Source organism: Colletotrichum abscissum (genome assembly GCF_030869225.1).
Source record: "Colletotrichum abscissum strain IMI 504890 chromosome Unknown Scaffold_46.1, whole genome shotgun sequence".
Classification (NCBI taxonomy): Eukaryota; Fungi; Ascomycota; class Sordariomycetes; order Glomerellales; family Glomerellaceae; genus Colletotrichum; species Colletotrichum abscissum.
This window is the reverse complement of record NW_026850387.1, coordinates 32,698-45,104: the sequence shown is the minus strand read 5'-3', so window position 1 is coordinate 45,104 and position 12,407 is coordinate 32,698. Positions and strand designations below refer to the sequence as shown.

The 12,407-nt window shown below is 51.7% G+C and overlaps 1 protein-coding gene across 1 annotated transcript; it reads right to left on the bottom strand.

Moving 5' to 3' along the window:
* Positions 1-1,519: 1,519 nt before the first annotated feature.
* Positions 1,520-3,173, bottom strand: CABS01_13550 (uncharacterized protein; the record flags this gene model as incomplete). Its single annotated transcript, XM_060546892.1, has 3 exons — positions 1,520-1,952; positions 2,434-2,634; positions 3,028-3,173. 3 exons carry the CDS (start codon positions 3,171-3,173, stop codon positions 1,520-1,522), a joined length of 780 nt encoding a protein of 259 aa, XP_060394716.1.
* Between the last annotated feature and the right edge of the window lie 9,234 nt (positions 3,174-12,407).

Sequence of the window (12,407 nt, the reverse complement as noted above, 5' to 3'; positions counted from 1 at the left end):
CGTCTCAGGGCTTTCTTTTCCTCTCGTGATGTTGTTGCACGCTAAATAAGCCTTGAAAGACTTCCTGGAGCACCCTAATTACTTTTGAAAAGCTTCATTAAGTATTAGAATTATCAGGTAACTGATGGCATGGAGACTGCAACCCAAGCAGGGAATAATGAACGTCCATTCAGGCTTTTCGGTTCGGAAAGCTAGGACTGCTAGTAAGAAATATCGAACGGTGGGTCGTTATCGAATGAGAGAGAGAGTGAAAACCATTGGTTCAAGTCGTGTTGGACTCAAGACCGAAGATGCTACACGCGTCGAGATATAACAATGACATGCTGCCACATCGCCTGTTTCGAGTAATCAGGGCTCTCGACTATTGTACGGCTGGCGTGCTGTCTAACTCTAGCGAGACGACAAAAAGCAACTAGAGTGACTCGCGGGTTGTTGTGAGTAGCCTTCGGGAAGCTTCATTCTGGAGATCTGTGAGTTAGGAGGACTGTGCCATTCAAGATCGCCGCTTGGTCACGGATCGAGGTGCCTACATGACAATAACTGTCCAGTCTATTCAACATAAGTTTTGACCAAGCGCTCTCTTAGCTCAAAGCTCTCTCCAAAGATCAACGGCAGGGATTCGGCCGTTCCCTACCAGTAGTAGCCATCATCGTCGTTTTGGCATTCCGAAGTCTCGCAGGAACGGAAATGACCCCCAAATAGCCATGTTGAGTTCGCCGCTAAGCTCGCTATGCCAGCGCGGGTGCGATTTGTGTGGCTTTCAAAAGTAAGTAGTGTTTGTAGCATCCATTTCTAGCGCTTAGGTTCGCCCTTGCTTCCAGACGGGGTTGAGCGGGGGCCTTAGGAGGCAGAGGCCGGTGTATGACTCCGTTGCGTTGACTTGAAGGCGCTTCACGAAAATTTTGACAGTTCAGGGCCACCTGCGGGAAGCGGTACGGCGCGGAAGTTAGTACGTTGGCATGGCAAGCAAACAAATTTTGATGGGGATTCGGTGCCCCATCGGAACATGCGGGGAATGCTTCTTATTCGTCGCTAACCGTGGTAGAATGGCAAGGTGCATGTCCATTCAGACGGTTTGTTTGCTCTTGCCAGGAGAAGGCCGCGGGCAGGGAGAATGGAAGAGGGTCGAGCATGGCTGGTTGCTGGATTGCCAGCAAGAAGGCCCCTCCGCTGGCCGTGCTCAATGGGACGTCGTCAGACGGGTGGTTAGGTCATGCTATAAGGCCGGGGCCGCAAGATGGGATGAAGCCTGCATAGGGAGCGGATCAGAACCAAGCATGGCGCGGTCGGGGATGGGTTCCGAACGGGGGGTGACCTGTTTGGCGTCCTGCCCTGGCGTCTTGTCGCATGCCAGAGGCGTCTGATCCTTGACTGGAGGTGTTTGTAGTTTGTACGTCCGCTTGTGAGATTGTCAGCTCCATCCGGTAGGCATTCAGGCATGCGGAGTAATACTGTATGGATGGCTATGATGGCCAAGATTGACAACTTAGCGTTGCAGTACAGTTGCGACCGTACGCAGCTAACGGCGAAGAACTGCGAAGCTATCGCCGTTGTTCGTCCAGCGCGGCTGAAGAGATGTCGACGTCAGCGAGGCAACAGACAAGGCAACGAGGACAAAGGACGGTTGGAAGGGAACGCGGTTATCGTTCAACGGCTCCATTCCAGGGTTCAAGAGGTAGGTATCGGTTTGTGCTGGAGGCGGCGCAGGAATGCAGTAAACGTTGAAGCCAAGAAACGCATGTTTGCTCCCTCTACGAAGAGGTACAGGGAAAGTGGTTGGTAGGTGGGTGATTAGCAGCGGGCCTGGGCCGGGCTTCCAGAGTGCGCGGAGCAGTGCGTGGGACAAAGGAACGTGGGCAGCGGAAAGTCGGGGTGCAATGTTCCCGCACAGTACCCGTAGGCGATGGCAGGTTGAGCCGGCGATGGACTGTAGGTACGGAGTACGGAGTAGACTATATTCGTAGGCCGTAGTTTGGAGCCAGAGGCGTCGGTGGGCAAGCTTCGATTGATGCTGAATGGACGGGTGACCGAAGGGGAGGGAGTGTGAGTCGAGAAAAGAAAACTGCTGGAGACCGATCACGAAGTTCGGGTAAAATGGCGGGGATGAGGATTGGACGGAATTAGACTGGACTGGATTGGACTAGATGGATTGCATTGCATTTTGGGGGGAAAGCGGCAACGGAGTGGTGATTGACAGAACCGTCAGCCAACCCAGACGGGAACGTCTGGTCAAACTTCCATGCCAGGTGAACCAAGAGGTACGTACCGCAGGAGCACGTTCCGGGTGGGAACAGGGTGCGGCCGCCCATCTACATACCTAGGTACCTACCGTAGTAGGTAAACACTCCACTTATTGGTAAGGACAGGCGCGCCGCACGGAGCTTCGGAGCCAAATACAAAGTCCAAAGTATCTCGGAATGCACCACAACTCACCCATGGACCAGTCCACCACTACTGCCCGCTCTTGCACCGTCGTACTGTACCAAGCCGCGAGGTAGGGTAGCGTCCGTACGAACCTTGTCACCTTGCCGGGATAAGCTATCCGCACCTCCCTCCTTCTCTCTCTCACGCTCTGTACGCGATTTCCTTCCGTCAGTAGCAGGCATGGGCGCACTGAGCGGCCCAGGGGACAGTCTGGCATGCCGCATGCCGTACGCCCCCAGGCCGAACCAGGATTAGAACTGCAAACCGAGACCAGGACCAAGACCAACGGCTTTCCAACTTCAAGATGGTTCCTCCTCTCTGTGTGAATACCTATCGTTCTGGCATGCGGACGGGAGTGTGGGGGACTCGCACGGCAGACAAACGAAGTTAAGTCCGGATTTTGTTGCCTACCTGCACCGTCTATCTGAGGCGTCGGGGATAACTTCGGGTCTTGGTAGGGTGCCTTAACCAATTAGCAGATTCGGACGATACATGCTGCATGCACAGATACAGATTCGTGTAATCGACAATGCAGTGTGTTTAAGCTTCTCCCCTGAGATCAGCGTCATTCCTCCCTTGGTTCATGTTTGGGCGAGCCATTACCCTTGGTGATAGGCTTGAGTATCCGTGCTCGCTTTCTCAGAGGTTCGAGGGACTTTTGCCAACGCCAACAATAAGCATGAACCGTGGTACCTGCTTGACGCGGGTGCAGACTTGGACCCTTTGCTTTCCTCATTCTTTTCGTCCATTCCCGAAAGACTGCTCGGTACTGAAGTATGTACCTATGGTCCGCTAGTTCTTGCTTGCTGCATTGGTGAAAACACTGGTAAATTAATGTTCCCTCCCGCCGGCCTGTGGAAGTTTTCGGACGGGGTCCTCGGCATCGGTACGGGCTTGAAGTAGACTATGTGCTAGGAACGGCCCGATCGTCACGCCGGTGGCACCGACCATCGACCGTCTCTAACCTACCTACTGTTACGGCGAGGTTTATCTTTTATACCCTAGGTCCGTCCAATGTCGACTGCGCCTTTTGACAACCTGGCGGACTCGGACGGACTCGGACGGCGAGAAACAGGAGTTGGGAAAGAAAGAAAGAAAAAAAAACTCTGCCCTACTTTCTTTCGGCCCCGTTTTGAGGGCTATGGGGGGAACGCATGGTCTGATATTTTGTCATGCCTGTTGCCGAGAGTTCGGCTCCCTCACTGCCTGCATCGACGACCACATTGATTAGGATGAGTCCTGCGTGACCACCTCGGCCTCGCACAGTATAGCAAATGGGTCAGATATGTTAGCTAGCCGGTTAGATACCTCATGACCACATGATGGAAGAAAACTTCACGAACATGAACATCCCTTGTTATACATGCTGATCATCCTCGTCTGCCTACAGTTGTGGCATGCTTGCTAGGCACAGATACACGAGACTGGGTATGGTTGACAAATTGCTAGAAGCTGGTTTTATGACCAAGTCTGGTGCTCTATGTACACAACTTTGCCGACCGGGAATACGTTGGAAGGGCCCACGATATTTCCAGGGTCCAATTTTCGGCCCAAAATTCAGACTCTCGCCCCGGCCAGGTCCTTGCACAATTCTAGGCTAAGATAGATCGTGTCTCTTTTTCCTCGGACGGTACTCCGTAGACCCTAAGCATGACCAACCCCGAGGTCAGAAATGGAGGGGAAGAAAGTGTTCCATGCCGCCTTCAATGTCCTGATTCTCTTTTCCCAGATTTTCTTGCCCCGAATCTTCTTGCCCCAAATGTCAGAAAACTTGCCTTACTAGGTAAGGTAGTTGGTTCCAGCTCAGAGGCAAACCCAGACTGGAAGGCACCAAGATGCACTTATCTTTTCCCGCTTACTTAAGGTCGCAAACTTGGTTAGACTACTGCAGGGAGGAAGGTGCCCTGCCACCAGCGTGCTTTCTCTTCCATATTTCTCGCCCTTTCCAGGTCCCGACTATCACCAACGACAGTCGCCCCCTCTTTGCTCTACAAGTTCCAAACCCAAGCCATGGACAAGACAGCGTCTCATTGGCCGCCGAGGTCTCACCTTTCTTTCCAGACAGGATCCGCCTCTTTCCAACTTCATGATTCCATCAGTACCACCGATGTTTCCTACCTACATCATCACATCGCGCGGCCTCTCATCATCCTCGTCTGTCTAGCCCGCGCTACTCCTTTCTCACCCCGTCGAGATCCATCACCGGGTCCATGACGAACTTCTCTGCAACACCATTTCAATCCCTCGTCTGCGGCATGTCTTACGCCCTAGCGCCTCACTCATCTAGGTACGCATCTTCTTGAGTAGGACCTCCAGCACAGCAAAGTTGGGACGCTCTGTATCCGTAACCGCCCGTCTTGTTCGCCTGAAGCCACATACACTTCCGGCTCAGGCACTGCGGATGCATTGAATACCTAGCTGTGCTCTTCAAGAAAGAGGTGATGACGCCGTCCATTCTTGGATACATGTGCATCTAGTCAAGTCCTGTTACACAGCAGGCTGTCCACGCTCCTGTGCAGAACCAACTCCTTCCTGGAAATGGCGCTGGAAAAGCATTGCTTACGGGTTTGAGGTGGTCAGCCGGGGGCCGATCCAACCATTTGACGCGCCCACATTGACCCATCAATGGTTCGTTCTGCTCGAACACTGCAGCAGTACTCACACCCATCGCCCGCCGACTCACCTGGAACCTACCGCCCTACATTGGAGGGCTCGCTCGGCCTAGTTTGTCACATATTGCACTGGCTCGTCTCGAGCGATAGTGTTAAAGCAAGATATCGTCACATCCTATCGATCCAAAACTGCCGGCCTGGACAAACCCACGACTCCACCACGCTAGAGAAGGTCTTGCAGTGCTGCAGCTGCTGCAGCTATGCATGCTCATGCTCCGAGACCACCACCTTCTTTGCGGCCGCCGCCCAGATACTCGTACAGTTGCCAGCCAACCATCAATCCCATGGCCACAATGGTCAAAGGCATGTCTGAGGCAATGTGGTTAGTGGGAAAACTCGACGTCTCGGCGTAAAACACGAAACCCCGCTGCTATAGCCCATCATCACAAGAAAAAGCAATAAAGCCAAAGACCACCTGTTGTCTTGCTTGCTTTTTCCTCTGAGATGGCAATCACTCCGCCGAAGAGCGCGCAACGATCGGGTCGTTTGTTTTTCCCGATTCAATGACCTCTACATTTTGAGCCAAGCAGCCGCTTAGGGCCGGTCGTAGGCTGCATGAGCTCAACGCTAAATCAATCTTTTGGTAAAAGACTAGTCGTGCTGCTGACGCCCCGATTTCTGGATGACAACCCCCATTACAGACAAGCGGCGATGCGTTGATCAAGACCCGCACCAAAAGGATGTGTCTCGATCGTATCCGGTTTCGGTATCCTCCAGGCGACGAGACACACCTAACATGATATTGCCCAGACGCCGCAAGTGCCTGTTCCAGTCGATGGGAAACGTTGGTTATTGCTACGTTGACTGTTGCTAACGCCCCGTCACCGCTAGAGGCCACGCAGGATTGCCGGGTGCTTACCAGCACTTCACAATGACGAGATAGTGTGAGTGAACGCCTCGTGGAGCAGGTATGCACGTTTCGACCTCTCTGGTCACCTTCCGCTATTCCGTCTGCACGAAGCGGCCGGCGTGAAGAAAAAAGACTATACCACTCCCTTGGGACGGTCGATAGGTCGGTAAAGGCCTGCCTGCCAGCTAGGTCTGGCAGGGAGTACCACACTAAGAGGGGTTACATCAACTATTTGCTAGCTTCATCCTCGGCTTCCCACCATGCGCCCCAGATGGAGTCTCTTGGCATCCTTTACCCGACTGCCTTCGAAATGCTTCGCGACAAACTAAATACCCTCGGAATTGTCGCGACAACATTCGGTGAAAATCGTTGCAGACACATGCTGACTATAAGTCGGTCTCCCAGAGAACTTCAGGCACATCCTGACTCGACACTTCTCAGGTTGGAAATTCGACGGCGACCACGGCGGGCCCATGGACCAGGCGGACCTCGGAGACAAGGACGATACTTTGGAGCCAGGCGCAAGCATACCTATCTACTCAGTAGATTACACAAGGAACGACGAAGCGGGGTTGGTCCGCACGCCTCAGCCAACTGAATCTCTAACAGACTGGCTGTTAGGATATCATCGCTCCAAACTCCTACAGCATCCCCAATCTTTACGCCCCTTTGAAGCTAGGCATGGGGTCTCGGACTTGAATCGAAGCTGTGATTCGTAAAATCTTTGACAATTCCCCTGGCTTCCGTGCAGTGATTCGTCCTCATTACAGGGATCACGGGCGTCCAATTCCGTCCCCACAACCACCACCGCCGCCAACAGTCACATCACCAAGCCACGCACTCATCCAGCTGCTGTGCGGATCAGGGGATGGCCCTGGAGAGTCCCTGGAAGGCCGTTGGCATTCGCACATTTCACACTGGAAGTCCCCGGCTGGCCTCTCCACTTATAACCGTACCTTACCTGCCATTACGGATACAGCCCGGTTCTGACAGCTCACTTCACTTCACAATTGGAGCCATCTCCACCCCCATTCCCTCTTTTTCGTCACCTTACTCAGGGCCTCACGGACGACTTGAATGAATGGGCATGGTGGTCGCATCCGATACGTCAACCGATTCTTGCCTGCCGGTCCCCAGCTGTCTACGTTTCTTCCGTGATTCCCCAGCAACAGATTGCGGCGGCAAGGTGTTGCTTTGATTTCAAAGTTTAGCTCAATGTCTGTGTTGCCGGGTTCGCTGCCGGACGCTTTGCTTGATCCGGGAGCTATGCGCCAGCAAATTCTACGTCAACCTCACTTTCCCAGATTGACTTGACGCTTCTGTATTAGCTCTTTTTTCTGTCGTTTTCTACGTTCAACTCTATTTCGACATCGACGATGTCGCCAGTCTTCTTAATCGCCAGCCAGGTCGGAACTCTTAGGTTTACGGGCACAGCACCATTTTCAGGCATGTGATTGACAGGTGTTTGCTTGCTGCGCCGTTATTTGCTACGCCGCAACCGTTGATGTTATGTTATCTCTTGGTCATTTACCAACAAAGTGGTAACGAGGACCGCAGACCAACTGCATGGCCCTCCGTTGATATGTACGCTACATAAGACACCCCCTCTGAACCGACAGGGAAGCCTGTCAATAGCTCACAGACCAAGAGAAAGGGGACAAGAGCCAAGATCATCACCGAATCCCAGGCCCATCTTTGTTCTAATCTACTTTTGTCGTCACTCTCCGGACCAGGCTGTCTCGGAGCCTGGCGGATAGATCATTCAGGAACTTATGGACTGGGGGGGCTGTGAGGGCATACCAAGCTTGCTTTACGAGTTCTCGGCCTAATTTGATGCGATCTCCGATGTCAACGGAGTTCGTTTCCTTTCAAAGCCGCATCCGCCATGGTCGTCTGGAACTTCGCGTCCGAGGGCAATGAGATGCTCGTGGGAGAGGGAGCTGTCGTGTGAGGCCTTATAAGGCGTGTTCATCCCAATGATTTCTCTCTTGGGCGCGTTGAGGACAATAGTCATAGGCTGTAGTTTAGTAAATATTACGAGGCTCACAAGGGCTCTTTATCGTCACACAAGACTCCAGCCAAATTGAGGCGAACTGGGCCAGTCATCTTCATGGTTATGATTGCATCATGACCGCCTATTCTATACCAACATGCCTTCCAATGGGCGAACATAGAAGGAGGCTGCCTTCACGAAGCTCATGGATTGAACCGGAATCAGGGGCGATTTCGATCATCTAAATGATAACGACTGTTCATCATCGGGTGAGCAACTATCTTGTCAGATTCCTGCGACGAGCCACTGCTATCGAATTCCGCTCTTGTTGTAGTGTCACCGATTATGTCTCTCCCAATTGCCATTTTACGCCACGGCTACGCCGTCAAGTTCGAGAATAGCGGGTTGTCACAATATCAAGATATTCCATATATGCGGTTCAAGTCCCTCGAAGAAACCCCTTGCTGAGACTGGTTTACTTACAAGACCTGCACGATGTTTTTCCGAGGATGATATCAAGTAATCAAGGGCAAAGAATCACAATGATACGGTAACGCAATGGTGCAATGCTTGGTCTATTGTCCTCCTACTCTTTTTCTCACCCAGCGCCATGTAAACAGCAGTCGAATCGCATCCGCGTACTCGTCTGGCGTTACACGGCATCGGCGGTGACACAACAGCTTAAGCGGCTACCGTACTTTCCTCTTCGTAGGTAGCTCACCCCTTACCCCTTCGCTCGATTGTGGGAAAGGAAAACGCAACAGTAACACAGCTTCGGCCGTTGAGTGCTCGACTACAAAGCACACGCCCACACCAGCACTCCTAGGTGGTATTGGGAGGTGAAGAAGAAGAAGCTCACCACCGACCCGACCCCTACTTTTAGGCTCTCCTGCGAAAGAGGTGGATGATTCGTTGTTTCCCACCTGGCTTGACCACCTACCTCCCACACCGTCCCTCCCACACCATTTACACCCCCGGCCCTTAAACATTGTATTAAGGTCCGGCGCTCGAGGAGGAAGGATTGTTGCCTGAGCGCTGGCGTCCAGGTTCATTTTCCATTGGGCAGCTGTTTTGAATCACGAAACGTATCTTTGTATTTGTGTTTATCATGACACGAATTTCTTCTCTCCCGTGCTCTGCGACCTGTGTGGTACGTTTCGAGGCATCGACAAGTCTTTGCAGCGACTGGGGGGTTTCCCGCCCACGGGCCTTTTTGCTGCAGACTTTGCTGGGGCTTTTCCCACGTGCGGTGGTGAGAATGCAATATATAGGTAGGGTATATTTCCAATAAGGGGAACAGACACTATTTTCGTGGACGATGCAAGCCAAGCTGATGGATGATAACCAAAATGGGGTGGGCAGGTTTGCTGATCTCCTTGGACATAGCCTAATCAAGTAGGGTGCGTAATTTGTATTTGGTCAGACTGTAAGCATCAAGCATACATGGCGAAAGAGGGGGCAACGGGGGGAGGGATGTGTCTGACGACTCGATCTAATACGGACGAAATGCAGTGCGTTAACACGCCATTGCTCTATGAAGCCCGCTTGGAATGGTGTTCTTTTCCTTTGCGCTCGCTTTCGGGGGAGAGTGTCCTCTTGATGCATGCACTTCACATGATCGTCAGGACTTATCTTCTATGTATTGATGAATGTCTGATGGTTCTCTGTGTGCGATCCGAGTCAGCCTACTGCTGGTGGTGGCCGAGAGGTGGGCGCAAGCGCACATAATATGAGCCTCAGATCCGGAATCGAGAGAAGGAAACACACATCGTGACGGGCCCCCGGGAGTCAAGTCATGACGGGCACATTAAGAACTTGATCTAGTCCAACGCGTAGGGAGCTGAGAGGGTGCGTACATTGACAATGACTGCTCCAATGAAAAGTGTCGACGCTTGAAAACCCTGATAATCATTCTCAGCTCCTAGCCGCACGTGAGATAGTCGCATGTGTGTCTCTTGCCAGTCCTTCGAAGAGCATGGAGAAAACCCCAATTAATTGAAGCTTACCTATGTTGCAACGGATACATATTTATCATACGAAGGCCACGGCACTCGCCTGTGTTGTGTCTCAAGCAGCAAAAGAGAGCTCGACTTCATGTACCCCCTCCGCCAGGCCGGACCCCGGTGCGTCAATTCCATGGATTAATTTGTTCGAAGAGGGGTTCTCCAAAAGATAGATCGCAGTAGTACTCTTGGTCTGTGAGTAGGAACAAACGCCACCAGCTGGCGATGCTTTCGCGCGGCTGCTTACTTATTCCCTTATGCTTAAACGACCATCATTCTCTTTGCGATTGGAGAAGGCTTGCCGTCTCATATCATGATCGGAAGAAGATGATAGCTCTCGCTCTATCCCGATATATGCCCCGGTCAAGTCTCTTAGTTTCTCGCTTAGACTCTCCGTATTAGTGTATGTTATGGTTACCATCACAGTCCAATGTTCCTATCTCGAAGACAAGTCCCTTTTACGCAACGACTCGAGGCAGTGACAGCTGCGAACAAATCTTTGGTATTGTGGTACATTCCATCCAAGGAGTTCTTGTTTTTGATAGATGACATTTTTAATATAGTTCTTAGGCAAGCAAGTCGACCGGCGCGGTTTGTAGACCGAATCATGTTTCCGATGCTCCCGCATGCGGTATCGAGTCTATTCAGAGATGTCCTCTCACTCCAAGAGAGCAGGGAACCAACGAAATTCCGTCTTTGATCAACCGTATGACCACGTTCGATGAACACGGTACCCTGAAGACAGACAATGGCCAAGGATCGCCTGGTTATCAATAACGCGATGAATCTTCTCTCATACAGAGTTACTATTCTCCACCAACTCAATTCCGTAGAAAGACTCGCCCATTCCTTCGGTAGGACAACCCCCACCGATGCTCTCAAAGACCTTTCATGCCGGAATCAGGTGGCTCTATCGTCGGGGTCTGGAGCTGCATCGGGATCTGAACATGCAAGGCAGCGAGGCGCTTGGCCGCAGTCTATCAGAAGAAAAGAGGATGAGGAACAGCATTTGTTCGGGCGCCGGCAGATGATGGCATGTCGTTTGTGTTCCGAGTCACAACGCGTGTGTGCCGTCGATGACGGGTAAATAACCCGGCGGCGTAGTAAGGTGGAAGAGCGTGTATGTCTTATTTGTTAATTTGGACTCGGGGTTGTAGTCGGGAAGACGATAGGTAGTAACGGGGTTGCTCTGGGTCGAGCTTTTAGAATGCAGATGATGGACTTTGGAGATACCGACTGACCTCAGCGTCCAGTTCTCTTCTCCTCGAGAATTTGATGGCCGTCGCTTCAAAGAAAGGGGGAAACGGACGAGGTCATGGCAGCTCGATGCCCTTTGTTCTGTCTTACAAGCCTAGTTGTACATTCGGACATGCCCCTCTATGCCATCAATCTTTACCAAGAATCCTGCACAGTGGCTTGATGAACGACGTAGAACAAGCTATTTGAAGGTCAGGGCCACATTCAAGCTTCGAGTGAGCAGACACCATATTGGCTTCACAAATTGTTGACGAGCTCTAAGATGGAGAAAGTAGTACTAGATCATGACGAGATGAAGCAAGCATCCCAATACAACACAGATCTCTATGGGTCCTATCATGGTTTAGGCGACAATTCACCGACTATTTGAAATGCAGCTGTCTGAACTTGAAGTTTTCTGAAACACGAATCAAGGTCCAAAGGTGGTGAAAAGGGCGCGGGGGATGTGAGAAACTTTGCGAAAGATTTGAACAACAGAGATCGGATTCTGCGATGCTCAGATATCACTATCTTAGGTAGAAAGACCCATGGGGCCTCGAGTCTAATGAGCTCGCTATTTATTCAAGAATGAAACTGGTGACACCGTCTTCCTGTTGAGGGCATTCATTATAGTGCCAATGTTCGCCGGGTTCGACAAGGATAATCGTAGCTTTCATTCCCACGTGAAATCACTTACAACATTACCAAACGACGAGGCACTGCTCAGACAGATGTTCTTCGCTCTATAGTCGTAAAAACTTTCATTGGTATGCAGCGTATCCTGCATCGTGACAAAGCGATCGTGGAAGAGCCATGCTGCCCCGGAGCGTTCAACACGGCCTCTCATCATGTTAAAGACAGCAGCTCACGGCTCAACTTTTGGCCAGGCAAATAGGTATCCAGACGGTCTGTTTGATGCCTAATTCTATGCATCAAGAGTCTCATCAAGTGATTGGCTTGCCGACGCACGGTAGAGAAGCCTGCTCTTTCGGTCTGACCCTCACAGACGTCGCCTAGAGCGGAGACACCCATGATGACACAGGCGCAACATGAGTGACCCGGGACGACGATCACCATGTACTCGCAACTAAAGATCCCTCAAAGAGGTGGGTCTTGGCGAAAAGTTAAGACAGCTAATAATTGTCTTCCGGTGCCCGTCTCATATGGCTCCCACCTCCCACGATGCCATCACGACACTAAAAGAAGGTAGGCTAAAGTAGGCCAAACAC